Below are 24,720 nucleotides of genomic sequence, written 5' to 3'. Positions count from 1 at the left end.
ACTACTGCCAATTATTTCTCAACAGGGCCCATTTCAGACTGTTTTCCCTATAGCTTCAGTTGGCATTTTTTTACTCTGAACGAAATATGATGGCTTTTAGATGGCTCTAATTGTTTTAACTAAAATAGCAATAAAGCAGGCTATCTAGAATTAAGGTAATTTTGGACACTGTGTAGCACGCTCTTGAAAGACAGATTTAAGTATCAGGAAACTGCTTGAATTTTGTGCTCCCTTAATTATCAGAGTTTCAGATAGGTAGGTTACTAATCTGAATGAACCAGGGAGAAGAGGAAAGCTGTAAAAGTGCAAAGAATGTAAGGTTTTCGAAGAAAAATCCCACTGATTGCATCCCTTCCCTTTTCCACAGTGCTCTCAAACTTTACTGGCGCACAACTGACATTTTTAGTGGTTCTTTATGCTTGATTGCTTTGCCTCTGATGAGATAAGCCTTTGCTTAACAAAGACTATTTCATTGATATAGTTAGGTCTTAGTTTACTTGCTATAAACATTTCTTTGAAGACTTAGAAGAAAAACAAATTGAGTTGTCGAATGGCAATGCTGCTAAAAGTCAAATGTCTCTGAATAAACAAGAAGCTACAGTGTTATTTTGACTCAGTATTGGCTTGTTGAATGTGGATGGCTCTTGCTTTTGTAAATAATAATAGATAAAAATACGTAGTAGAATTCTGAGTTTGGGTCTGTGATGGGAAATAAGACTTGTAACTTAGAGGATTTAAGTTCTTCCGAATTTGATGGGAAGACTGGGAAAATACCTCTCGGTATAAAGTTGGAATTTGGTATTGATGGCTTCTGTAGATCATTAATCAGGAAAATGGGTTTATGCATGCCTTTTGGTACTAAAAACAGGGCTAGCAATGCATGTTTAGCAGATGCAGTGTGTGATGTGACACTACAACAGGATTTTTTTTCTCACTTTGCTATAAAGCAGTATGGAGATACTGTATTATAGAAAATGAGGGAACTTTTCCATCTAGAAGACTGTTTCTTGATTGCTGGGAAGCAATAGTCATCTTTCTGTCCTGTCTCTGGCAAGTCATTGGTGGTATTTTTCTTTGGGGGGGTGAGAATGTGCAAGCGTTTTGTTGAATGACTGTTCAACTCTTACATGGTGGTAGCTTTGAACAAATGCATTTACACTAGCATTCTCCGAGAATGAGAGCACAGTTTATCCTGTTGATATACCGGCTATTTAAATAAAGCCTTCAGCAGTGTAATCTGGTAATTCTAATGAAGTAATTTACATAAAGAATTGGCCCAGGGTTTCATCAGATGGTTGCTGGTGAGCTGAAATGCATTCTTTCCTTCCAGCTGTATTAAACTAGCCTTTTGATCCTTCCCTTTTTTTTTTTAGCCTTTAAGCCAGAGTGGTTATCACTTTGCAGAGTTAATTGAGAAAGGGAAGTTGAGGGACAAGAGGACTCTTCGAGGTTTAGCTTTAGTCTTAATTACAGTTCTAATTACCTAATTAGAAGGCTTCCAGATTTTTTATGTTGATAAAAATGGTTCTGTACTGGTTTTCTTAAAAAGAGGAAATGCACCACTGACAGGTTAGCTTCAGTGAAGTTCGTTACAGGTAAATGATTACCAGTACCTTATCTTGAAAGCAGTATATGTCTGGAGTATCTGAATTCTACTCCAGTTCTTTGATAAAGAGGTTGCATTTACAAAGGGTGGACACCATGTCCTTCAGAGAGCATAAGTTGCATGTCTGCCTTCCATTGCCTAATCATCCCAGTTACAGGCTTGTATAGGCGGTGAAAATTAAACTTGGTGAAATGTCTACTAGTGTGAAAGACTGATTATTTTTTAAGCCCTTTTTCCCTTTGTGGATGCGTCAGGGAAAAAGATTTTTGCCAAGGCTCTAATGCCAGGCAGACTACAAACTGGTGTGACCTTGCCTGGAAGCCTCTCTTAGCTGAAACTTGATGGAAACCTGAAATATTCTTCATGGAAATATAACCTGGAATTGTGAGGCCCTTGGGACTAAACCTCAGAATTCTTTTGTCATATAAAACACCAGGAGAGATGAATTGCATGGCGGTACATGTTTCTGAAGGTGTACGTTGTGCTCGGGTCGGTGTGGGGGGTTCTCTGTGCTGTTCGGTAGCCAGTGAGCGGGTGTACTCATTCTGAAACTGTAAACCAGCATGGCGTGCCTGTAAATGCTAGGTTTTCATCTGTGCCATCGATGCAGGCTCTGGTGCTGCTGAGAAGCACAGGGTTTATCTGTGGGAGTGCTCAGATCCTAAGGCCAAGTGATTAAATTATGGCTGTTGTGGTTGTAGTAAAAATCTGAAAAGAACTTCTGGTCTCTGAAAGTTCTGCCAAAAACCAAGACATCTTCCAAAAATCTCTTCATTCAGTCTCACAGCTGTAACTTGACTTTATGCTGTTTGGCAATACTTACAAAGGATTATTCCTAAGTATATTGTTACTTTAATGTCTTGTGTAGACTTTTGCCAGGAGACTCTATATCCTTTACAGCTGTTGACAGAACAGGCACAGAGATGCCCTTTCCATGGAGTGCAAGCAGTGATTATTCTTAACTGCAAATGATTCAGTACAGCATTGCCTGTTACTGGGGGTTTGGCTCGAGGTGGGTCAGAGTCCCACTGAGATCAGGGCTTATTTTGCAGTGGAGTTTGAGCGCTGGTTTGATTATTAAGATAGGCTTTTTCCAAGGTTAGGTCTGGGTGCCAGTTCAGCAGGCGCTGGGGCTGCTGGGCTCAGCCTGCATGGACGGAGCAGTTTGGGCACTAAAAGAACTTGGGTTTGATCTCTGCATGTGACTCTACCTTACTCAAATCCCAGATTTGTTGAGAGAGTTTCTGTGTACTTTTATAAACCAAAGGTATTTTTTTAGGGGCTAGATTAATACTGAACACAGACACAGAGCATCCAGCTTCTTCCAGCAGGCTCTGTTGGGGCAGTGTTCTTTGGTAGGGGCTGGGCAGGGTGCTTCTCCCAGACCAGTAGAGCTGAGCTGGCCTTGGCCACTGCAGTTCTGTACCCGTTTCAGTGCACTGGCATATTAGCTTAAAGCACCTGTGGAATGGTCACGAAGGCTTGAGTCTTTTCTACACAGCAGCAAAGCTAGAACTGGTAGCAGGAAGAGCTTTTCTTGGTAGCATTGTATAAACTAGTTGAAATTATAGCAGTTGTGGTAGAGCTCTGTGGTTTTGTGATCCTCTCCTGCAGCTCAGTCAGAAACACTCAGTTGGGTAACTTTTTTGGTGTCAGGCTAATCAACTTTGTTGAGCACCTGTAAGAATTAACTGGTATTTTATTGGTTACACTGTCTGATTTTAAAGGATGAGTCTGTGCTAACTATGCAGTGCTTGGAGATGGGTTTGAAGATTCATAGAGCTCTGGAGTGGGTTTATGTGCGTGACCCTGGGAATTCACAGCTTAGCCTCATTGTTGCTGTCTTGTTAGAAATTCTTGGTGCTTGCCAGCCAGAATGCTCAGAATGCTCTTTGAGCTTTAAAGTTGTTTTTTCTTGAAAGTGTGTGTGCATGCATCTAAAAAGAGGAGAAACCCAAGCTCCCACCAGAATGGGTCTCTGATGGGCCTGTTGCAGTGTTTTACCAAATGGAAGGAAACTGAGGAAACGTGTGTTCAGTGTTGGGTAATACTTGCTACTACCAGTTCGCAGTGGCAAGCTAACAGTGTAGTTGCTCAGTGCCTCCTGCTTTGCTTGCTGGCTTTGTGAAGCTTTTCCTTGCCCACCTCTATTTTCCTGCTTACCTGCTACGTGCTGTGTGGGTCTGTCACCTTAACACTTGAGTTGACCTTTAGTATTTCACTTTGATTTACTTAGGGCCTCTGCTCAGTGAACTGTCCCTATTGCAGGATGATATCCATAAAAATGACACTTCCTAGTCTTGAAAAAATCCCCAGGCCCATTGGAGACATGTGAAAAGGACACCCAGCAGGAAGAGAGGCCCATGGCTTGAAATATTCATCAATCATTTTCCTGGCACCAGGAAACCAATCAACTCTTCTAAGGGGTAGAGTGTAATCAATCACACAATGTGGGAAACAGGGATTGCTGGCCCTACCAAAAATGTTCCTTCATGTTGACAGAGGAAAAAAGTCTTGTGTTTGTACTTATTCACAAGTAGTAACTTATGCCCTTGGTATAAAGGACTCTGTCTGTTGTGAGAGACAGTCTGTGAAGAAAAGCATTTAATGTTGTATAGGCAACTTACGCTTGAACTAAAGATTTTGTTTCCAGTGATATTGGGCTATGTTTTTGTTTTGAGATTTTTTTCATTACTTTTCTGTAGCTGATAAGTAAAGGTTTGTTCCCTGTTCCCAAGCCTCCATGTTCTGTAAGCAGCAAGTACAGCAATGTGATGTTTTTATCTAGAGGATCAGAATTTCAAAGTCTTGTGCTTTCTTCATGAAACAATCTTAAGTTTGAGATAGCTTTTATTGTGAACTGATACCGGGGAAGAAATACACATGTGGATGCTTGTCATCTTCTGTCTTTAACTTCTGTTTAAAAAAGTATATAGGTTGCCCAATAGTGAGTTAATAGTAGTTGTCAACATCTATAGGATATTTTATTGTAGCAAGTGGATGGGGGGTTATTTGAATTCCTATTTTTGAGTGAGATGCTATAACTGGAACAAGGGAGTTAACTTTGTTCTTTCTATGGAAACCTCTGCAATAGCTGTTACATAAGAAATGCTATAATATTTATGGCAAAATAACTGGCAAGTAGATTGCTAAATTCCTTTACCAGGAAAGCATTTCTTGCATGCCTGGTAGGAGAAAAGAGGCATTGAGCTAATGGCCCTAATGAGCTGTGGCTTAGTGTTGCTCTGCTGATGCCTGATCTGAGTGTGGCTTGGGTAGCCGTGGCTAATTGCGAGGCAGGGCTAACCTGGGTCGGCTGCTGGCCAGCTGGGGGGGGTCTGGGTGCTGGCTCTGGTGCTGTGCTCTGCTATAGTGGGCGACTTGGCTGCATGGTTTGAGTGCTGTGTCTGTTTTCCTTTTCTATTTCAATAGTTATGGAAACTTGAAACAAAAGGTGTGACTTTAGGATGTTTAGCACTTTACTCCTTGACAAATAAACCGGGGAAGTGCCAGTTTTTCCCTGGTGGTGGGAGGCCAGAAGCCTCTGTGGCAAGAACCTTTTGTGCACCCGCTCCCACATGGGGCTTCACCACCAGCTGGGAGACCTGGGCTGGAGAGCTGGGCTGGCAGCTGCTCCTTGGGGCAGAGGCTCTGTGGGGTCCCCAGGGCTTGGGGGTGGCCGGGGGGAGCCCCAGCCTGGCTCGAACTGTGGGCAGCCTACCCTGACAGGCACTGCTGGCGGGGCAGGGGGAACGCCAGCTGCCTCTGCGCTGCCTTTGTGGAAAAGGTGTCAGGACTTCAGTGGCTCGTGTAAGCATTCAGTGCGCTTTCCTGGCATGTAGCAGCCTTCTGCCAAACACCTTTGGAACAACAGTTCCAGTTCCAGTGCATCCTGTGTCTGCCCAGAAGGAGCATTTCCAACACTTAAAACTTGAAAAACACTGCATCTGAAAATACTCCTGACTTCTTTTTCTAACTTAGCCAAATCCTGGTGTTTAATAGACATCTCTAAATGACATGGTGGGGTGGTTTACTGGGCATAGCAAGGCTCAGAGCTTGTGAGTGTAGCTGGCAGGTGCTGGGGGTGAGCCAGCAAGCCCTGCTGCAGTTGCCTGAAGTATTAAAGATGGCTTGCCTGCAATGTGTGTGTAGCAGTTAATAATGAGTAAGATTGCCAGCTGCTCTTAATGCTGAGGACAAAATCCCCAAATCCTGGTTAGTAATTAAAAGCTTTGAAATGACCTTGAATCTAAAGCTGTCTTGAAGTAAACTTAAGACTTTTCTCCATTGTGAAAGAGGTTAAGTACAAGAGTGTACTGTGCTGTTTGGTAAAATGTTTCATGGCAGTCTTTGATCTGAAGATCTGAAATAATCAGAATGCAGTTGAGGCACAAAATGGCTGTGTGGAATGGTTGCGAGTACATATCTTAAAAAAAAAAAAAGTAAAATGGCCTATGTGTAGAAGTAACCAGAAAATAAACTGCATGCTCACACCTTGGAAATTTAATTTTCTTTTAGAGACTTACTGTAATGGCTTACCCTGCTTAAATATCCAGCTGGATTTCTCATTAATATCTGTTTTTTTTAAAAAGCAAACTCCCTTTTTCCATAGTCAGTGAAGGTACAGAGTTATTTGTTGTTCCATTAGTGTATGAATTTGAACAGCTTCATGTCTACTGTCAAGAGAGGATCATTGCTGTGGGTTGTTGCTCTGAAAGGGTGCTATTCCAGCTTTGCAGCTTTCTCAGGGAGCTGGTGGTATCTTTGGGGTTTTTTCGTAGTTCAGCATTAGTCTGGTCTAAAATGGTGCTGAAACCTGCTTTCTTAGGCTCTTTTTGAGCAGTTGCTTTTTGGGTAGAGCCTTGACTATTAGGAGGTTTGAAACCTTTTCTTAGAAAAGTTGTTCTATTTGTCAGTAAGGAGGGTAACTCTGTTGCTGAAAATGATAAACTGTTAAGGCTAAGCCATAATGTATATACCTAGATTTCTCCTATATCTAGGAGGTTTATATCAACTTAAGTACCTGCAGCTTAAAAATGGAGGATTTTCAAGAACTAAGCTTAAGTGAAATCTGGAGCAGAGCAGAGTTAAGAGTGCCAGGGCAGTGCTAGAACCATTTACATCCTGGTCAGTCCACTGAAGATCAGGTCACACTGGGATTTTTTTTTCTTTAGTAAAAATGCTTTCAATCGTGGACAGGGTTTGTGGTTGGGGTGGGGGTGCAGTAGGCTTGTACTCAAATGACAAGCCTTACCCCAGACCGCTGGCCAAGCAGAACATGGCCATCTGTGAAATGCAGCAGTGATGGAACAGTGGGGAGTGCCCAGGTGTGAGTACTCTTATTCTGATTTTTAGTGAGTAATGTCTAATTAACGTATGAGGCAAGAACTCGAGTCTTTGGTTTGTAAGAATGAAGATGCTAAGTGTTGAGACAGTTGTCAGAGCAATAATGTGAGGACAGATGTGTGCTGTGGTGGATTTCTGCCCTGTGGAGCCTTGCAAAGGGAGCGCAGGAGTTCCCCACCTCACAGGGCAAGCTTGGCAAGTGCCACAGGAGCAGGGCGAGGGGACGCTAAATCACTCCTGGATTCTGGCAGTGCTGCTGGACACTTTATCTCTGCTTGGTTTCATGGATAATTTTTACTCTTTTATTCGTTCAGTGGAGGTACCTCCACTGAAACAATGCCAGTTGTCTGCAGCAACTTGTTCTGTTCCTTGCTTAAATTTGAGAACACTGTCAAGAAAAAAAGAGGCTATATTCTTGAGGGTGTATATATAGTGGTTAATTGCCATGCCTATGTCTTGTCCTCCCTTGGCCAGCTGGTCTGAAGCCTCCAAGAATGGCCCTGTAGAGAGGGAGCAGTCCTGGTAGCACTGATGCCTTCCTGAGGACTGCCGCGCTGTGTGGATGTTGCAGCATCCACCTGCGGAGCAGCAGGAATAGAAGCCCTCGATGGTTCTTACCGCAGGGATTAAAAATTAAGCTGCAGTTTTAAAAACATGTTAATATTTGTTGTGACTTTCAGCTGAAAGTGTGCTCTGCCGGTGCTGAGAGGCTGTGCAGGTGGGCATGCTGCAGGTCAGGGAGCGGGAAGGCTCACACCATGGATCCCCAGCAGATGCAGTGAAGTACCGAATCTCTTTCCTCACCCACACACAAGACTAGCATCAGCCTGAATTGCCCCTTAAATGAAATGTTGCCTGACTTCTAATTTGATTAGAAGAATGAAATCATAGGCTTTCTGTAGTGCTTGCTTTGTGCTCTCGCATGCTGAGGCGTTCGGGAGAGAGCGCAAGTGCCTTATGAGCAGTAGCTCCTCTGCTTCGGTGATGGTTTGTTTGTAAGTGGCTCACTGGTGAAGTGTGCACACTGAAGTGTTGGGCCTGCCTGTGGTCTCTTGCTGTGAGTGTGGGCTCCTGTTCGCTGCTGGGCAGGTGCCCTGGGTGCGCTGGCTGTGGGCTTAGGGTGCTGGGGTAGCTCGGGGGGGGCCTGGCGAAGTGTGGCCAGGAGGGGTGGCAGCCCGCTGGTGAGCGGGGCCTTCCTTTTCTGAAGGGGATGGGGAACAAGCTGTACACATACGAAAGGGAGATGCTGATACACTTCCCATCTCCAGCTGTCAGTACAGTGGGAGATGATTTGCTGGAGAGGTAATTCCTTTAAGCTGTATTTTTGCGGCTGCATAAAAAGATGGAAAGGTAAATCACAGCTACCGAATGGTTACCCTGGTTTTGAAAAAAATGTATAAAACACTGATCTTAAAACATCCTTTTCTGCTCACCTAGTAGCTTACCTGGCTTCAAAAGGAAGAATATAAATAGATTTTCCTCAGATGTATGTAACCATTACTTTAGCATTATAAACCTTGTAATTGTATCTCTTAAAACCTGAGATTAAAAAAGCAAAATTGTGTTGCCTTTTCATGGAATCTAGCAAAACGGGAACTCCTGTATATATTTATAAAGTTAAACTGTAAATAAAATTTCAGATTGCTCTTCAGAGAAACAGTGTATAATAAATTCACTCCAGTGATTTTTCCCATTGAGAAGAATGAGAGCTTCCTTCTTTAAAATGCAGGTATTTTTCCTGTATTTAAGGTGATCTTTTTCCTAGTAAAAGTGGAGACAAATATCCACAAATATCCAAATGTTAGGAATGATGCTTCTATCCTTAAGAGTATTTTCTAGCTGTCAAACAAGCTTCTGATGTGCTTTTTCAGATGGTTAAATGTGTATTGCCACAATTAAGAGCTATTAAGAGATGTGGCATCCTGCAAAATGAGATTATAGCAGTAGACAGACATGGCTGGAATGAGTCCAAGGAGAAGTGGAGTTGTTCCTGGAATTGCAAGCAGCAGGAGCTGATACAGTTGGCAAACCTGGTAGACAGCAGGCATAGAGGTAGATGGGGAGAAAGAATCAAATTTCCCTCCATTCTTGCTTGTATGTAATCCCAATCCCTGGGAGGCCAAATGCTTAGTGTAAGATTTTCACGCCAACAAAACCCAAGATGCTGGTGGTATTGGTAGGTCTGAAAGGGCTTAATGACTGGAAGACTGTAGATCGTTGAATTTCATGAGCAAGATGCTTGAATCGATAATGGCAGGAAAACACTTGCAACAGGGTATAAAACTGCTATTCCATAACAGGTGTTGTAGTTGTGGCAAGCTGTGAGCACTCTTTGGCCCAGGTAACTAAAGTTGCAGCGTACTGGCTGTTTTTAATCTGTCTTTGCGGGGGGAAGTTTGGGGTGCGCACTGGCCTGGCTGATGGGAGCTCGGACACGGGATGCTGTGTTGGGCTGTCTGGCATCTGCTCTCCTGCAGCATCCCACACCTGCGGAGTGCCTGCCCTGCTCCCTGGGCATCCCACCTGCGCAGGACACTCTGGGTTGATCCCTTGCCTCTGAAGGACAGGTCATGTATTGCAGTTGAAAGCATTTTGTGGCTCATGCTGACAGGTGGCCTGTAGGAAATGACCTCACAAATGGAAGAGCAACAAGCACAGCTATACCTGTGCTGACGCATCAGCTGTTAGGCTCATTCATTGATTTCGTCCTCATGTGATAAGCAGGGAGAGCTACAGCTCTGGTGATTGATTTGTAGAACATGGAATATATCATGTGCCTAAAACATGTCACTTCTGTGTACTGAAGCATAAGACTTGCAGGTGTAAACACAAATGCCAACAGTAGTTCTTACATGACAGTGAGCAGATTAGTGGCTGGACTTGATACTAAAGGTCTCTTCCAGCCTAAATGATTCTATATTTGCTGCAACCCAACAATCTCATTTCTTAACTGAGCCTTATAGGAATGTGCTGTACCCAGATGTAAAGCTTTCCCCCTCTAATGCTGTTTTGATCTTGATAATACATACATTCAGTGGTTGACTGGGGTGATTCAGTGTGTCTGTGTACATGTAGTAACAGTGAGGAGGCTTGTTTCAATGTGTAGTGCTTACACCTAGTTTTCACATTCTAGGATTCTGTCAAGATCCTCCCACAGAGCACTAGTAAGTACTAGTTAGTCTTCTCATCTTCAGGCTAGTGCAGCGAGCCAAGTCCTGGTAGGCATTGGCAGTGTGCAGCTGAAGTCTATTAGTTAGAAGCTGTAATACTATCTCCCATAATTAAAATGTGAAGATAAATGCTGTTAAATTAATTAACCCTGAGGTTAGGGGGAAAAAAGCTGTTTTCAGACTTAGCATGTGTCAGGGCTTCTCCAGGATCCCAGTTTGTCAGTGCTGTTCAAGCACAAGCTGCTGAATTCAAAGGGCATGTTATGTGCTTTGTGGCGAAAGGGTCCATTTGCTGTAGTGCTGCTAGCCTGGCACACCAGTTGGCATTGGCAGCCACTCACCTCTGGGAACACTGGCTAACTTGCAGCATGATTTCTGGCACACTCTGTCATAATATGTTATTACTTACCAGTACATGAGTTGACATCAACCCAGATTAATACTCTTAAATTTATCAGTGACATCTCTCTGCTCTTGTATAATACCAGTTAATTCTGTTTAATGTAGGTAATTCTAGTGGAATTAATAGATGGCTTTTGTTATAGCAGTATGCCTTGTGTTGTCTAACACTTTATCAATGATCAAAAAGCAAATAATTTCCACAGAATGACTGTGCAATTGATCTTTCAATATTGGAATAGACTGGGCTGCCTAGCAGGCAATATCCTATTCAAACAAAAGGTGCTCCAGGTATAAAAGATGCAAAATCTCATGTCTAGGGACAAAGACAGTACACTTGTGACATGGGGCACTGCATACTGCAAAGTGTTGGCTGTGAAAGATAGAGGTATTTGTGACTAAGTGCCTGCTGTTGCAGTGCAAGTAGTAAAAAGCACTAACATGGTCCTTCAGAAATTGCAAGTAGGTCTCTTATGTTTGCTGCCTATCTAATACTGCCAGTGCTGCATTGGAATGCTGATGCTGTAATGCTGCATAAAACCCTGATGCTGATATCTAAAACCACTGGAACTGGCCCAAAAAGACTGATGCAGCCTAATACTCTTGGCTTATTCGCTTATCAAAAAGATTGAGAGTAATTACGCTGTTGAATTACAGCTGCAGAGGGAACATCTTGGATAGGAAGGGGCTCCTAAAGAGAAGACCCATCATAAATAATCAGACTGCAAACTGAAACAATGAATTCAAATTAAATACAAGTTTGACTGAATATAATTATTATTGGTTGTTACTTCATTTTGTAGGCTTTTTTGGCCTCAGGTCAGGCCAGAGTAACTTTTAAAAGCAGATGAGCCATGTGAATAAGGGAAATACTGTACTCTGAAATCCTAATTTGCGTCTGATAACTGAATGTGAACACATACTGTGGTACTGATGAGCTGCCTCAACGCTTAAAAGCCCACCTTCAGGAATTGTTTAGTATTTCAGAACATGTAATCTGGGTTCTGAATAAAATGCTTTGAAAGTGAAAGGACTTGTCGCCTAAAAGATTGTAAAACACTTTACTGTTGATCTGTGGAGAAAGGTTAACCTAAATCTCCATTTACAGGCAGAGAAACTAGATGTTTTAGTAAGATGTGTTTTTAGGCTCAATTATTGTGATTTCAGTCCCCTCTGAAGGAATACCCTGCGCACCTTGTGGAGCTCTTCTGATGGCCTGCGCTAAGGGACTGAATGTCACTTCATTTGGGACATGCCTGGAGGCATTCTTCATAATTATTTTTCTAAAAAGCTTTGCTTCTTGACTATGTACAACGTTTTCTCATTTTTAGTTTGAAAGTCTAAAATAAGATGCCAAATGTATATACCCCCTTTAGAGGGATGAGTTGGCTGCTGCAGTTGGCTGAGAGCAGCCCTGGTGAACTTTGCTGTTAGTAAGTGGTGGCTCCGAGAGCATGGCCATCCGCATCACCCCTTTTTGCAGAAGAAGAGCTGCTAAATCTCCCGCTGAAGCTGCCATGGGCAACTTTCAAGAAGGGCACTGCATTCAGTTTTGGAAAATGCAGGCAACTTTTGGGAATCTAGCCCGTAACGTATGTGGTGAAGCTGATACTGCAGCAATATTAATCTCTGTTCTGCTTTGATTTTTTTTTTTCTGTCTCAGGAGGCATTTCAGGAATCCTGTGACTTTTGATGGCATCAATAAATCAGATACCATACTGACAGAATTTTACTGGAATGTAAACAGGCATTTGAAATAACAATGTCTGTACAGTGTTTATTGAGGAATACAGCGCAGGTATAGCTCTGTAAAATACATGGAACATTAAACTGCTGTGAATGTTCGTTTACTCTCTGTTATGCTGGTAAGCAGGAACTGTGATTGTTTTCAATGTTAATGAAAATAATTAATCTTTATCATGAGATGACCTTACTTCCCACTCCTCTTTCCAAGCAGCATGTGTTTTCAGCGTTGGGGTGAGACAAGAAGCTGTACCCAATGTAGGGGAGAGGGGAGGAATGTCTCTGTATAGTAAAATTTAGCTGATAAGGGATAATGAATTACCTTAACCTGCCTCTGCTGAGCAGTAGCTGTTCTGGGGAACTGCAGGCTGGTCAGCCCAGTCTTGGTCCCTGGGAAGAGTATGGAGCAGATCCTCCTGAGAGATGTTTCCAGGCACTTGAGGGGCAGGAAGGCAACTGGGAACACTCCCCATGGATTTACCAAGGGGAGATCATGCCTGACCAGTCTCGTTCCTTCCACGATGAAATGACTGGATCCCTGAACGAGGAGAGAGCAATTTTGTAAATTTACCTTAAGCAAGGCTTTAGATAGCTTTTCACCTACATTTGCTCTGCTACAAGGATGATATGGCAGACTAACTGCTGTCTGTTCAAAGGGTAGCAGTCAAGAAGAGTTCAAATGCTGACTGGTGGCTGGTTATTCTGTGGTTGTCCTTGGGAGTCAGTATTGGGGCTGGTACTACTTAGCAATTTCATCAATCACCTAGATGATGGGATGGAGTACACTCATCAGACTTGCAGCTGACACTAGATTGATACTTTGGAGGGCACGGCTGCTGTTCAGAAGGGTCTCTAACTTGAAGGAAAGGGTTGGTTGAAACTTCAAAGTTAAACAGACAAATGTCAAGTCCTGCATCTGGAAGGTAATAACCCCGTGTAACAGTACAGGCTGGGGAGCGGCTCTGCGGACCAGACCGGGGGAGCCTGGTGACTCTGAGTCAGTAGTGTGGGCTTGTGGTGATGACAGCTCATCATGTGCTGGCTTGTGGATAGCCAGGGGGTCTGTGGGACATGGTGGAATCGCATCTGGAATACTCTGTGTGGTTCTAGCCCTCCTGGCAGAAGACGGGTTGAACTGAAGTAAGCCCACTGGAGAGGAGCTGAGGTGGCTGGGGACTGGAAGGCGTGACAAATGCAGACAAGCTGAGGGAATTGTTTAGCTTGGAGAAGAGAAGGCTAAGGGGGGGATTAACAGGCAGTCATCCAGTTTTTTAAAAGTGTTTATAGGGAGGAAAAAAAATGGAGCCAGGCTCTTCAAAAGTACATGGCAGAAGGCAGATACAATGGTAAGGAGTTGCAACAAAAGAAATTCCTACTGGGCGTTTTTGGGAGGGGAATAAAAACTTGGTGGAAGTGATGCAGCCCTGGAACAGATGTCCATGGAATCTCCATCCTTGAAGAGTTTCAAAGCTTGAGTGAACAGACCCCTGACCAAGTTGATCCAACCTAACAGTCTGCTTCTTGTGCAAGGTTCATCCAGAGCTGCCTTCCAACCTGGATTATTCAAAGATGATAAAAGTATAATTCTACTGAAAGGTCTTAGGGATGTTACTGCTATCTCGTACCTGGAAGTTCCGATGCCTCAGTCTCAGCTTTTGGAGGGAGAAGTCTATAATCCTGTGTTAAATATCTGCATTTATTCAGGGTCAGAATTGCTATTTTTAGCATGCATCTTTCAGAAAGCCTTTACTAAAATGTTATCCAATTTACTGAGATTTTACTATGCAAATGTCCTTCTGTTTGCAACCCCACAAGCACTGCTGCGTTTTTACCAAACGGATCCATGTGTGTGATTGATCTTCAGCAGACTAGCAGCTGGTCAGAAGCAGTGGAAGGTGATGCAACTTGCTGACTCAGCATGTTCTGCTTATTCTGATCTCGGGTATCCCTGTGCTTATTCAGGGTACCACGTTTTACCTGCTGTACTCCTCCTGTATGTAAGATGGCAGCCTTTGGGGAGGGGGCACCAAAACTCATGTGCCGATACCTTCAAAGTCCAATGCTATATGACAGGTTCAGGCTAAGTTCATTTCTAGGAGTAGCCCGTATACCCCTTCAATTAGCATAAACAGGGACAAGGGCAGTCAAAGGTCAAGAGGAGTTCAAAATAGCATAACCTCTTTTTGCTAGTGTTCCCAGATGTTCTTAATCCTGCAAAGTTCTCCAAGCTGTCCGTGTGTAGTGTTTACTAGACAACTGTAAAAGTCAAAAAACAAGGCCTGGCTTGATACAAGGCAAGTCAGAAATCGAGTGGTTGAGAATAGGTAGCATTGTTGCTTAAAACAGGAGAAATAATTGATTTATGTTATGGTGGCCAATTAGGCTGTAAAGTGACAAACTCTTAAAGAAACCCTGTGGCTTCAAGGCAGCTTTTTGCTCTGATTTCTGCTCAGCAAATAGGGGTACCCCAATAAAGGTCATCAGCTCCATGAGCTAAATTATTAATTCCTTTCATGCCACTCAGGGCTTGTAAACAGTATATAATACAAGAAAACAATTGGCACTGTTCACTTACTGGGCAGAGAAGAGGTCAGAGGGTAAATAGTTGTATTGGCAGCAGCTGTTCTTCATAGCTGAGCAGACTTTTGTCCTTTTCATCTTTGAGAGCAAACCAGTTTCCAAAATCTTAGTGGGTTGTTAATCCATATCTCCTTTCTCTTGGCTGAATTGTTTTTAGGAGTTTAATGTGTTGCATGTAATTATGAAGATAAAAAGGGCTGGAGGGGAGGGTGAGGGGTTATGGATAAGACAACAAACCCAGCATTGCCATGTTTCATAAAGAGCAGTTTGAAATTTTTTTTAATTAATTTACATGGATGAGAGAAACTTTAAAATCAACCTACTCAAGGAAAGTAGTAGGATAAGTACTTGCACTTTTATGTACTTTGTAAAAGAATTTTTTTGAAGTATGATTTTGAGATTAATAAGTTATAAATACCCATCCACCAGTAGCACCAGGACAGAAACACTGAGGTGTTGCTACTCACCTGACGCTGGGCATGGCAGTGCTTGACAGCACATGGGGGCAGTTCTGCAAATTTCAAACTTGAACTGGACAGCTGTGACCGCAGTGACAGCCTCGGTGAACATACTAGAAATAGCAATTCAAATACCTAATTTCAAGTGTGAACTGAAATGATCTTTTTGAGGTATAGCTAGGAAATACTGCTACACTTGTTGTTTACAGCCTTTAAAATGGCATTATAGTGAACAATCTGAAACTACAGGACCTAAAAAAAATTGACGCAGTGTCTCCCTAAACACTTACCACTCGGAAATCTCTGTTCAGAAGGCACATGCATTATTTGTTTGCTTTTTGAATGATACTTGATAAACTCTTCCAGATGTTTGCAGGTGTAGCTTACTGCCCTAAGTGACTGTTGCTCACTCAATGGCTTCTCAAGTGGTGGGGCCCGCTGCTGGCCGCTGGCCGCCTGCTCCTTGCCATCTGGCCGCCTTGCTGGGCAGCTGACCTCCTTTTGCCAGAGAGCAGCAGGTAACCTTTAAATGACCATCTGCTAATCTGTTACTTCAACCTTTCTGAAAGCTGAGTTGTGCTCTATGCTGATAGTCATGCAAGCTAAATCTTACCACTCTCAGAAGAATAAAAGTAACTTTAATGCTGCACTGACTTTTTGGGTGATTTTGGCTATGTGTGGAAAGCGTATGTAGCTTTAAATAGGAAAAAATACAAACCCCTTTCCAGGTGTCTGAAATTGCTATACTGCATATGAAGAATCTTTTTTACTTACAAAAATGGGTATAGTGTATGACCTTCTAGCTCTCTCAGGGGGTTAACAATTCCCACGTTAAGGTAGCTATAGTATTAAGATGGAAAATAGGAAAGTACAAAATCAGTATTTTTCTCTAAGCATACCAGAGACATGTGAAGTGTACTCTGGAGTGTGACTGTCAGAAATGCTGCAGTCTAGCATGTCGCATGAGGCTTTCAGAATGCTGGTGCAAGATCTGCAAGGAAGAGCCAAGTGAGATCACAAATTACACGTAGACATTCTAGGCAGTAAATGTCTTGATAATCCAATGGTGAATAAGATGGGAATAACCCAGGGCATTCCCAAATAAATCTGCCAGTGCGTTTATTGCTGTTCCTGGCTGTGGCTGGTATCTAGTGTGTTAAGCTAAAGCTGCTAACTTTGTGCAACAGCACTGAGAGCACTTGCTAGGTGCAGCAGAGAAGCAAAGGAGGATTAACTTCAGCATGGTGGTATGTCTGCTCTTCACATTCTGTAAAAACGATCTGCTAAAGTGTTTACATTTGTTTGTGGTTTGCCTAATTAGAGCAGAACTTTGCACTTTTCAGTGTAAACAGTGGTCTTCAGGGGCTGCCTGCTGCCAAAGAACTGGGAATTGTAAGAATGTGAAACGCTGGATTTGGACTGACAGCAAACCCTGGCTGTGGGCTGAAGTTATGCTTCTGGGACTGTGTTCTGTGGTTAGGAATGTAAACTTGTAGTATGCATTTACTAGGTCTTAAAGTTAAATGAGAGTTACATAATATGTTATTGTGTGGTATCTGCCAGTGTCAAAATGATGGAGGTGGAGGCTGATCTGTTTGACTTGGGTGTTTGTGGTGATGTGCTAAGAGTGAATGTGGGTTTTTGAGAAGGAGATCAAGCCGCAGGGAATATATCTTTGTTTTACCTAATCTTTGGTTAAAACTGACCCTGTTACTAGAAGATGATTCTTTCCTAGTTTGGGTCCTGGAAAGGTGGACCCTTCTCAACACACAGAGGGCATCTGGTTCAGATCATGCTCTGACTTGAGGGGTTTTTGTTTGTAAAACGGAGGAAGGTAGTTCTGTTTCTTCTTTCAGCTCTCAGAAAATAATGCTTTTGGAGTGTCTTGTGTTTAAGACACTTGTTTCTGATACTGCTCCAGATCAAATGCCAGCATTTTGTGTGCCTTTGGAAGGGGGTCTTTCTTCCTACCGGGAATCTTTTGAAGGTGCACTGGACACAGATGGGAGATAATCATGTCCTTTTATCCCACAGTAATGCTCTAATTATAAGTTAATACCGTATACAGTTTATAGCTGATATAATTCAGAGTTTCTTTGTGCTGGAAGTTGTTATGAATTGATATTCTCAAACCATTGCAAATTAGATTACTAATATGACTGCTTGGAAAAGTAGATCTGCGGGTAACATGTATGAAGTGGAAATAACTTAAAAGAGGGAAGGGCGACACTGTTAAAAATTAACTGCTTCTCAAAGCAGCTTCCTCAGGTGATCAAAGATATGCATATTCAATTTAGATGTAAATGAATGTTTTAAAAATTAAAGACTTCTTGGTAACATGCGCACCACAGCTTTCTCATTTTCACTTTCCCATTAGCTACAGATGTGGAGCAGATGAGTTCCTCCTCTCCTGTCCTTCCTATGAACTCCATGGGCAGTAAGTACCCCTTTTCTTGCTACATGTGATGAGGTGGAATTTCTCATTCTGAGGTACTCCAAAGAGATGAATTCATACTTCACAGTAGAGACTTTAGGAAGTTTTAGAGCTAATGCTTACTCATGGAGGTGGGCATTCCTATATCTGATAGCTGATCAGATTGTTCTTGCAGAAGTAGCTTAGAACAGGTCTGTACATCACTGTTGATACCAGTAGAACGTAGGTTGTGAAAGATCTCTTGCCACCAGAGATATATTGGTGAAAGCTGTGAGGCAGATGCCTGTATGTTAGTGATATAAACACCTGAGGTGCTGGTAAATTATGTTGATGTTAAAGTATCGGTCTTAAGTGTTTCAGTATCGTACTTGGAAATCTGTAGCCTGGAATTCTTCATGAAACTGATAGCAGTTGGTGAAATCCTCTTCAATTTCACTGTAATTCTGGGCGTGTAACTTTCAGATACTCTGAAAGTCTGAGCTGCTGGTCACCTAAAATAATATGAATTCAGATTTTTTTCTTAATACTCCATCTAGTGGTATTTGCTCTGTCGAGGGAGCCAATGTATTTTCAGATTATAATCCACTAGATGGCAACAAGTCCTTGTCAGATGGGGCATGTTGCAGGTATAAATACAGAATAATTGTGTTCATAATAGAGGGGTGAGCCCTGTACAAATTTCTCCTTTTAAAGCAACTTTTCATGTCTCCTTTTTTTTTTTTGAAACTCTGGATTTTTCAAGCGTGGCAGACTTTAAAGTGAGCTGTTAGTTAATAAATAATGATTGGAACAGCTAAAAGCCTTCCAGAGTCAGGACACTGTCCTTTCCACATATGTCATCATGCTGATGGACTTTCGCTTTTGTTGGAGAACTTTGAAGCTTTGGCGAACTGTGGTTCCTCTACAATAGGAATATATGGTTCCTTTCTTTATAATGAGAACAGTCATGTGTAATCAATGTACAGTAGGCTCAGAGTTGTAAATATATGTGCAGTTGTTTGCCTGTTGATTAATAAAACACATTTTTTGTAGGCATCTACCTAGGCTTTCATGTAGCTGATCACTTTTATATGGAAACAGAATTTCACATGCATATGTAGAATTTAAGTTGCTGTTTAGACACATTTATAGTTTATGAAGATATATTGGCTAATATTCTGTTAATTCTTTGTAGCCTGACATAGCTGAGATTTACTGCATTCAGGCCTTATGCATTAAAAGGCACTAAAACAAAACTAAATTTCCACAGTATTCTCATATCAGAATGTATTGGCAAAATACTAAAAGCAAGGCTGTCTAATGTGAACTGAATGACCCTTTCTTTTTCCCTTAAACAATTGTATATTATTGCTCATCTGAATTTGTCTAGCTACAGCTTTCATGTCTGTTACCTTTTGCTCAACTGAAAAATACTTGTCAAACTTCTGTTCCCTATGAAGATATTTATATAAACTTTTGATAAACTAAATAAACTGAGCTCCTTGATTGCTTTTGATGTCTTCCTGTCTTTTGATCAACCCTTCAGTGCTGGTGGGCATGCTGAGCTGCAGCAGGCATGGTGTGGGCACACTGGTGGGCTGGCCTGAGTGCCAGTGGGCAGCAGTGTCCTTAAAGTGCTGCAGCGAGCTTCGCCACCGCTGGGTGTTGATACATGAGCCCTGGCAATTCCTCCTGGGGCAGCTCTGAGACCTCTCCAGCCCCAGCTGTCCCACTTCAGTAGTGGCAGCACTGAACATGCCGGTGCTCAGCACCACCCTGAAGTGTTCGGTTTGGCTGCGGGCCGGGCAGGCGGTTGGGGGTGGCCGTCTCTGGTAGGCAGCCAGCAGCTGGTGCCAGAGACATCTAAAACTTCCCAAGCATGGATTTTGAAAAATCCTGAATGTGTCTGCTAACCTGTCTTCCCCTACAAGTGTTCTCCCCTGCTGTCTTGTTATCAACCATGGTTAAAGGAAAAAGCTTGATTTTTCACAACAGAGTAGAAAACTGAATTTTTAGGCTTAATTGTGCATCCAGAGCACTTGAGATCTGTGAGCGTCTGCTTCGGCCTTCTTGCTTGTCATGTGCTAGTGAACTGGGGGGTGGCCCTTTGCTGTAGTTCTTCCTGTTTGCCTGAAATGTCTTAACAGTAATTGCAGTGAATTATTTTCACATTTCCTTGCAGTAAAGATGAGCACCTCTACCAGAACCTTTGTATTTTGTATCATCTTTTTCTATTTTCATACAGGTCTGTGGGGAAAACCAGTTGGCTGAAATGTCTGCTTAAAATACTACATAAGTGCTTTCTTATACATCATGTAAGATGCCACTGGAAAAAATCCAGATTGTGTACTCTTGCTTTTGAATGAGTCTTCCAAACATGCTGAAAAATTAAGTTTGATGCAGTTTGACATTTTTGCCTTTGAAAAAGTCATTTGTCTAGTTTTCATAATGTTTAAACAATTCAGCTTGCATGCTTTCAGGCTGTTCACTTTTGTATTACTGCAGTAAATTCTCACTGTCAAACTGCCATGCTCACCAAGGGTTTTAGTAGAAATGCTTGCTATGAGTGACTGAACGGAGCCCTTCAGTCCTGTCAGACTTGAGGAGAGGTGACACTTTTTTTTCTAAAGCCCATTTTGTGAAGAGTTCGGTCTGTTTTGTTTGCAGCTGTGGAACTCAGTGAAGCTGTGCCTGTGTAAAATTGAAGAAATCGAAGTCTTTTAGCAGGACAAGCAAATGGGGATTTATTTTGAATATTCACCTAACTGGAATTAAGTCATTAATAAGTTGTTCTGACTTGAACTGTGCAGCAAGCTTGGAGACAGTTATTGTGGGTATTGGCACAGCATGTCTGAACATGCTGCTTGAAAAGAATCTCATAAGTGACTGGAGGAGGAAACAAGGCATAAGAGAAGTGCTTGGACCCTTGATTACATGGTGGATTGACTGAGCAAAATGCCATCCCTTTCCCCTGTTTGGCCACATAGTGTCCCTCCTCACTGAGCAGGGTGCTCGGAGAGCGGTGGGGTGCATCACAGGGGGCTCTTGCCTTTACTGTGTGTGGGTCTCCACCTGCTACATTGCTCTGCCCAGGGCCAGTGGCATTCTGGGCACAGGCATGTCATGTGAATAATTAAAAAAATGTCTGGAGAACAGCTTGAGGTGGTTCTTCTCTGTCTGAAGGCAGTATCAGTTATGCCTGTCATGCAGACCAATGTGTGACCCTCCTGGGACACCCACAGAGCAGGGAGGTTTCTGCCTGCCCAGGGCAGTTAGCTCTGGCGTGGCCACCAGGCTTCCTCCTGCACAAATGACTTGAGTTTTCTGGCTTGAATCTTTTCGACTGTAATGGAAGCCTGCCCTGCCCACTGCAGCAATGAAGCATGCTCTCTCCAGTATCATCTGAAATCACTGGCCATTTTCTGCTTTGCCCCCTCCCTTTTTTTATCCCTGTCAGCCCCACAACTTCAGTCCTGTCATCTCTCACCGACCAGCAGCTGTGTTGTGCCATAGCTTGTTTCACTCAGGAGGAAGTTTCATTTCTTATAGCCCGGTAGAGCTGTAGGCACACACCTTACTGATAGTGAAAGTAGATATTTACTAAAGGACTATACAGTTAGGTGCCACTTTTATTTAAAAAGAGTTACTTGATCAACTGTTCTGCCCTCTCCTGCCCCTTCAAAAATGCCCATGCAGTTCATGACTTAAATCATGCTTTTGGCGTTCTTACCAAACCTGGGCTAAATAAGACCACTGCAAGTTAACAAAGTAACTTCTCAGGTGCCTAGGAGGAAAAAAAAACCCTTGAATCTTTTTAATCAGTACTTGAAATAGTAGTGCAGTAGGGCTCGGTGCCTTACCCTGTGTGTAGCTGGCTGGAACTAACTTGGGCTTCCCTGGGCTTGTTGACTCCTCCGTGAAGCTCCCTGCTGCTTTTGCTTAACTACCCTGGCTCTGCTCTGCCCTGCAGCTCCTCTTCAGCTGATGAAGCAGCTCTGACACCTGCCCGATGTGCAGAGCACAGAGCAATCCTGTGGCAGGCAGGGAGGAAAGCAGAGAGGGGCAGGGAAGAGTTTCTAAGGAGAAAGACCCAACAGCAGAGGAGGGACCCAGTACCACATCACACCACACAGTCCAGCGTGGTGTGAAGTCCTTCAGGAGGATCTGTCATGAGAATAAAGTGGTTTGGGAACAGATTCTGGGAATCCGGGGGGAGAGGGACAGAAGCAAGAGGCTATTGTTTTCAGCCATCATCCTCTGAAATGCGACCCCTTCCCAGGCCAGGAAGGGTCTTGTTCAGTAAGAATGGGATGGCTTTGCTGTGTTATGTTTGAGGGTGCTGTGAAGGATTATAATGATGCTGTCTGTGGAAGTGGCTCCATTGCTATCGCTTACATGCTGTAAAACAAAGAATGAATTTAGTGGGTGGCCGAAACATGAGCAGTGAAACATGGCTAGGGCTAACAACCTGACAAACATCTGTAAGTACAGAAGTATGTTCTCTCTTTGCATTTCTTCTGGTATTTTTCTGATACACATGGGCCTGTCTTGGCTCTAATTTCAGGAAGATGCGTTGTCACAGTAGCAGCTCACTACAATCTTTCAGCTTCTAAAGGTGAAGGCTGAAAATTCTGGGATGGACATCACCTGGCTGGAGATGCTTAGGGTGTATAACCTCTGACAGGCATTGGGTTTGTAGGTGTACACAAGCTGTTCTGGTGTGTTGCCTCTGCAGATCCCTTTTGCTATGTGGCTAGAGGCTGGTTTTCAGGGTTAGGAAGAGGAAAGCTGTCAAAAAAGTCACCGGAAGCCAACACCACAGCTTTACAGCCCAAATTATATCAATGTTCCAATTATAGAATTCAAGTTAAACCTTCATTTGTGCCGTGAAACTGTGGTGGAAGTAATATATAATGTTCCAATCTGTAGTATAAATGCAAAAAACTGAAGTTACTGACTTTGCTCAAATAAAACTTTCTTTTTTTAAAAAAAAGACCTCACAGCAAAAATACACCTAGTGCAAGATACTACTTTTAATGTGCTTCAGTGAGCAGTACAGACTTGTACAGAAACACACCTGACAGTTGTTGATTGGGTTTCCATGTTTAAATGGGAGGCTTTTTGTATTCTTTATAAAGTATTCAACATGGAAGCACCTTCTTTTGAAGCTGATAAATGTCAGAACTTGAATACAGCACTCCAGCAAAAAGGTTAAGTCACTTTTCTTGTTGGAAAGATGCCCTGAGCAGCGTGGCTGCACGGTCTCTTAGCTAGCTGGTCCGCAGTTTGCATTCATTGATCAGTGAGTTGATAGAAATGAAAACCCACCGACAGCAATGAATGTTGATTGCAGCCATTAGATGCTGAAGGTGTGCAGCGCTCTCCCTTCAGACCGTTCCGCTGTTCACCTGTGTCCCACAGAATGGTTGGTATTGTAGTCTTGACCTCAGGACGTGCAATTATTTAAGGGCTTCTTAAAATCTTGGTGACTTCTAGAAAGTACACTTCCACATGGAGAGTAGTAGAAAAACATTCTTTTTTTAGGAACTACATTAAAAATATTATATGAATTGCCTTTTTGGTTTTTTAAAGGCAGTTTGCTTTGCTTGGATCCTCTGCTTATACTACAGATTCTGCAGTCAGGAATATCTGTTTTGGAATTTAGGTGGTTCTTGATTCTGTGTACCCCAAATGGTGCATTCAGTGAACCTTTTGTATTCTTGCATTTAAATTATTCTCCAAAAATTCTCAAGCACCACATTGTCCTCTAACTCAGCGAGGTCTGGGCCCCATCCCAGAAGCATTCCTATTACACCAGTATAAGACATCGTGCTTAAAAGCATTCATCACATCCCCATTGAGTCTACTTCTCGGCTGCCAAAAGCACTGCAACACCCGCATGGTGTGTTTGCTGGAGTATCTGCTGCTGTTGACAAGTGGTTTATCACTTCGAGCAACCATTTCAGATGGTGAACTTCTGCGTGGTTCATTTCTAGACCTTCGGGTAGGAGAGCTCTGACGGTCTATGTAACTATCAGCTGAACCACCTTCTACTGGTATGTGTTATGACAAAAGCCTGTGTGATATTTTAATGCCACTAGGTCATAGGATACGAGCATATAAAGGTGCAGAGTGCGCCTGAAGGGAACAGCCTTAACTTGCAAGAGCCTATGCTTTCTCTTGGTCCTGAGGTGGGCATCTGTGTTAAGTGCTGCCCATCTGTGACTGCATATAGAAGTAAAATTATACGTGTTACAAGATCTCTTCTTCTAGAGCAGCCCAAGACAACATTCCCTGGCATATGCTTTGAGTCTTGTCTTTTTCTACACGTTCTGTGGTGCCTGTGGGGGCAGAACAACTGCCCGCAGCCTCGCGAAGGCACATGCTGCTCCAGCCCGCTGTGTGCAGTCCTACATCTGACCACCCGGGTCAGGGGCAGGAGGGGCACCATGTCAATACTGCTGAGCTGCCTGCACGTTTGGCTTTCTGTTCCATTGCAAGGAAGGATATTTTCTTGCTTGCCTGGTTGTAAAAGCGACAGCATGAGTCGCAGGAGCAGCTGGACCTTGCTGGGAGGGATCTGGTCCTCGGTTAGCGTTCCCGGTGAGCAGCTGCTGAAATCGAGCGCAGGTTCCTGTGAGCAAATGAACTGACATTCCAAAGCTTTTTCCAGTGAAGCTCAAGTTGCCAGCCCAAATGGAAACGAGGTTTCCCTCCTGATCTGGCCTGTATTCTGCTATTTTGAACGTATACCATGCTCAGATTTGTTTCCAAGTATACCATATGGTGTGGATACGTTACTGCTTTTGTGCTGCCCGTACAAAACCTTTCGTTACTCAGATACTTTTGCAGCAATTCTGCTCTAGTATGAAGTTTTAATTATTTTTTTTTAGAAGAGAAAACAAACGTTTCTTATACACCAATTCATTTTTGGAGTAAGTAGAAGAACTGGAAAAACTCAACCTCTGTAGCTCTTAATATAATCTGTAAATCATGACCTGTTAA

The 24,720-nt window shown here is 42.9% G+C and overlaps 2 protein-coding genes across 5 annotated transcripts in view; one reads left to right on the top strand and one right to left on the bottom strand.

The window, feature by feature from the left end:
- The window catches only part of NR6A1 (nuclear receptor subfamily 6 group A member 1), a 98,477-nt gene that overhangs the window by 2,545 nt on the left and 71,212 nt on the right, over positions 1–24,720 (top strand). For all 4 annotated transcript variants that reach the window (XM_037399159.1, XM_037399158.1, XM_037399157.1 and 1 more), the window contains exon 2: positions 17,680–17,739. In XM_037399159.1, coding sequence (XP_037255056.1) covers positions 17,680–17,739 — 60 coding nt within the window. The remainder of the gene's footprint in view (positions 1–17,679; positions 17,740–24,720) is intronic.
- OLFML2A (olfactomedin like 2A) overlaps positions 1–24,720 on the bottom strand; it is a 51,313-nt gene that overhangs the window by 10,928 nt on the left and 15,665 nt on the right. The window lies entirely within an intron of this gene.

The sequence above is a fragment of the Falco rusticolus genome, chromosome 9 (assembly GCF_015220075.1).
Source record: "Falco rusticolus isolate bFalRus1 chromosome 9, bFalRus1.pri, whole genome shotgun sequence".
Lineage (NCBI taxonomy): Eukaryota > Metazoa > Chordata > Aves > Falconiformes > Falconidae > Falco > Falco rusticolus.
The sequence above is the reverse complement of the archived record's forward strand: the minus strand, read 5'-3'. Positions and strand labels throughout refer to the sequence as shown.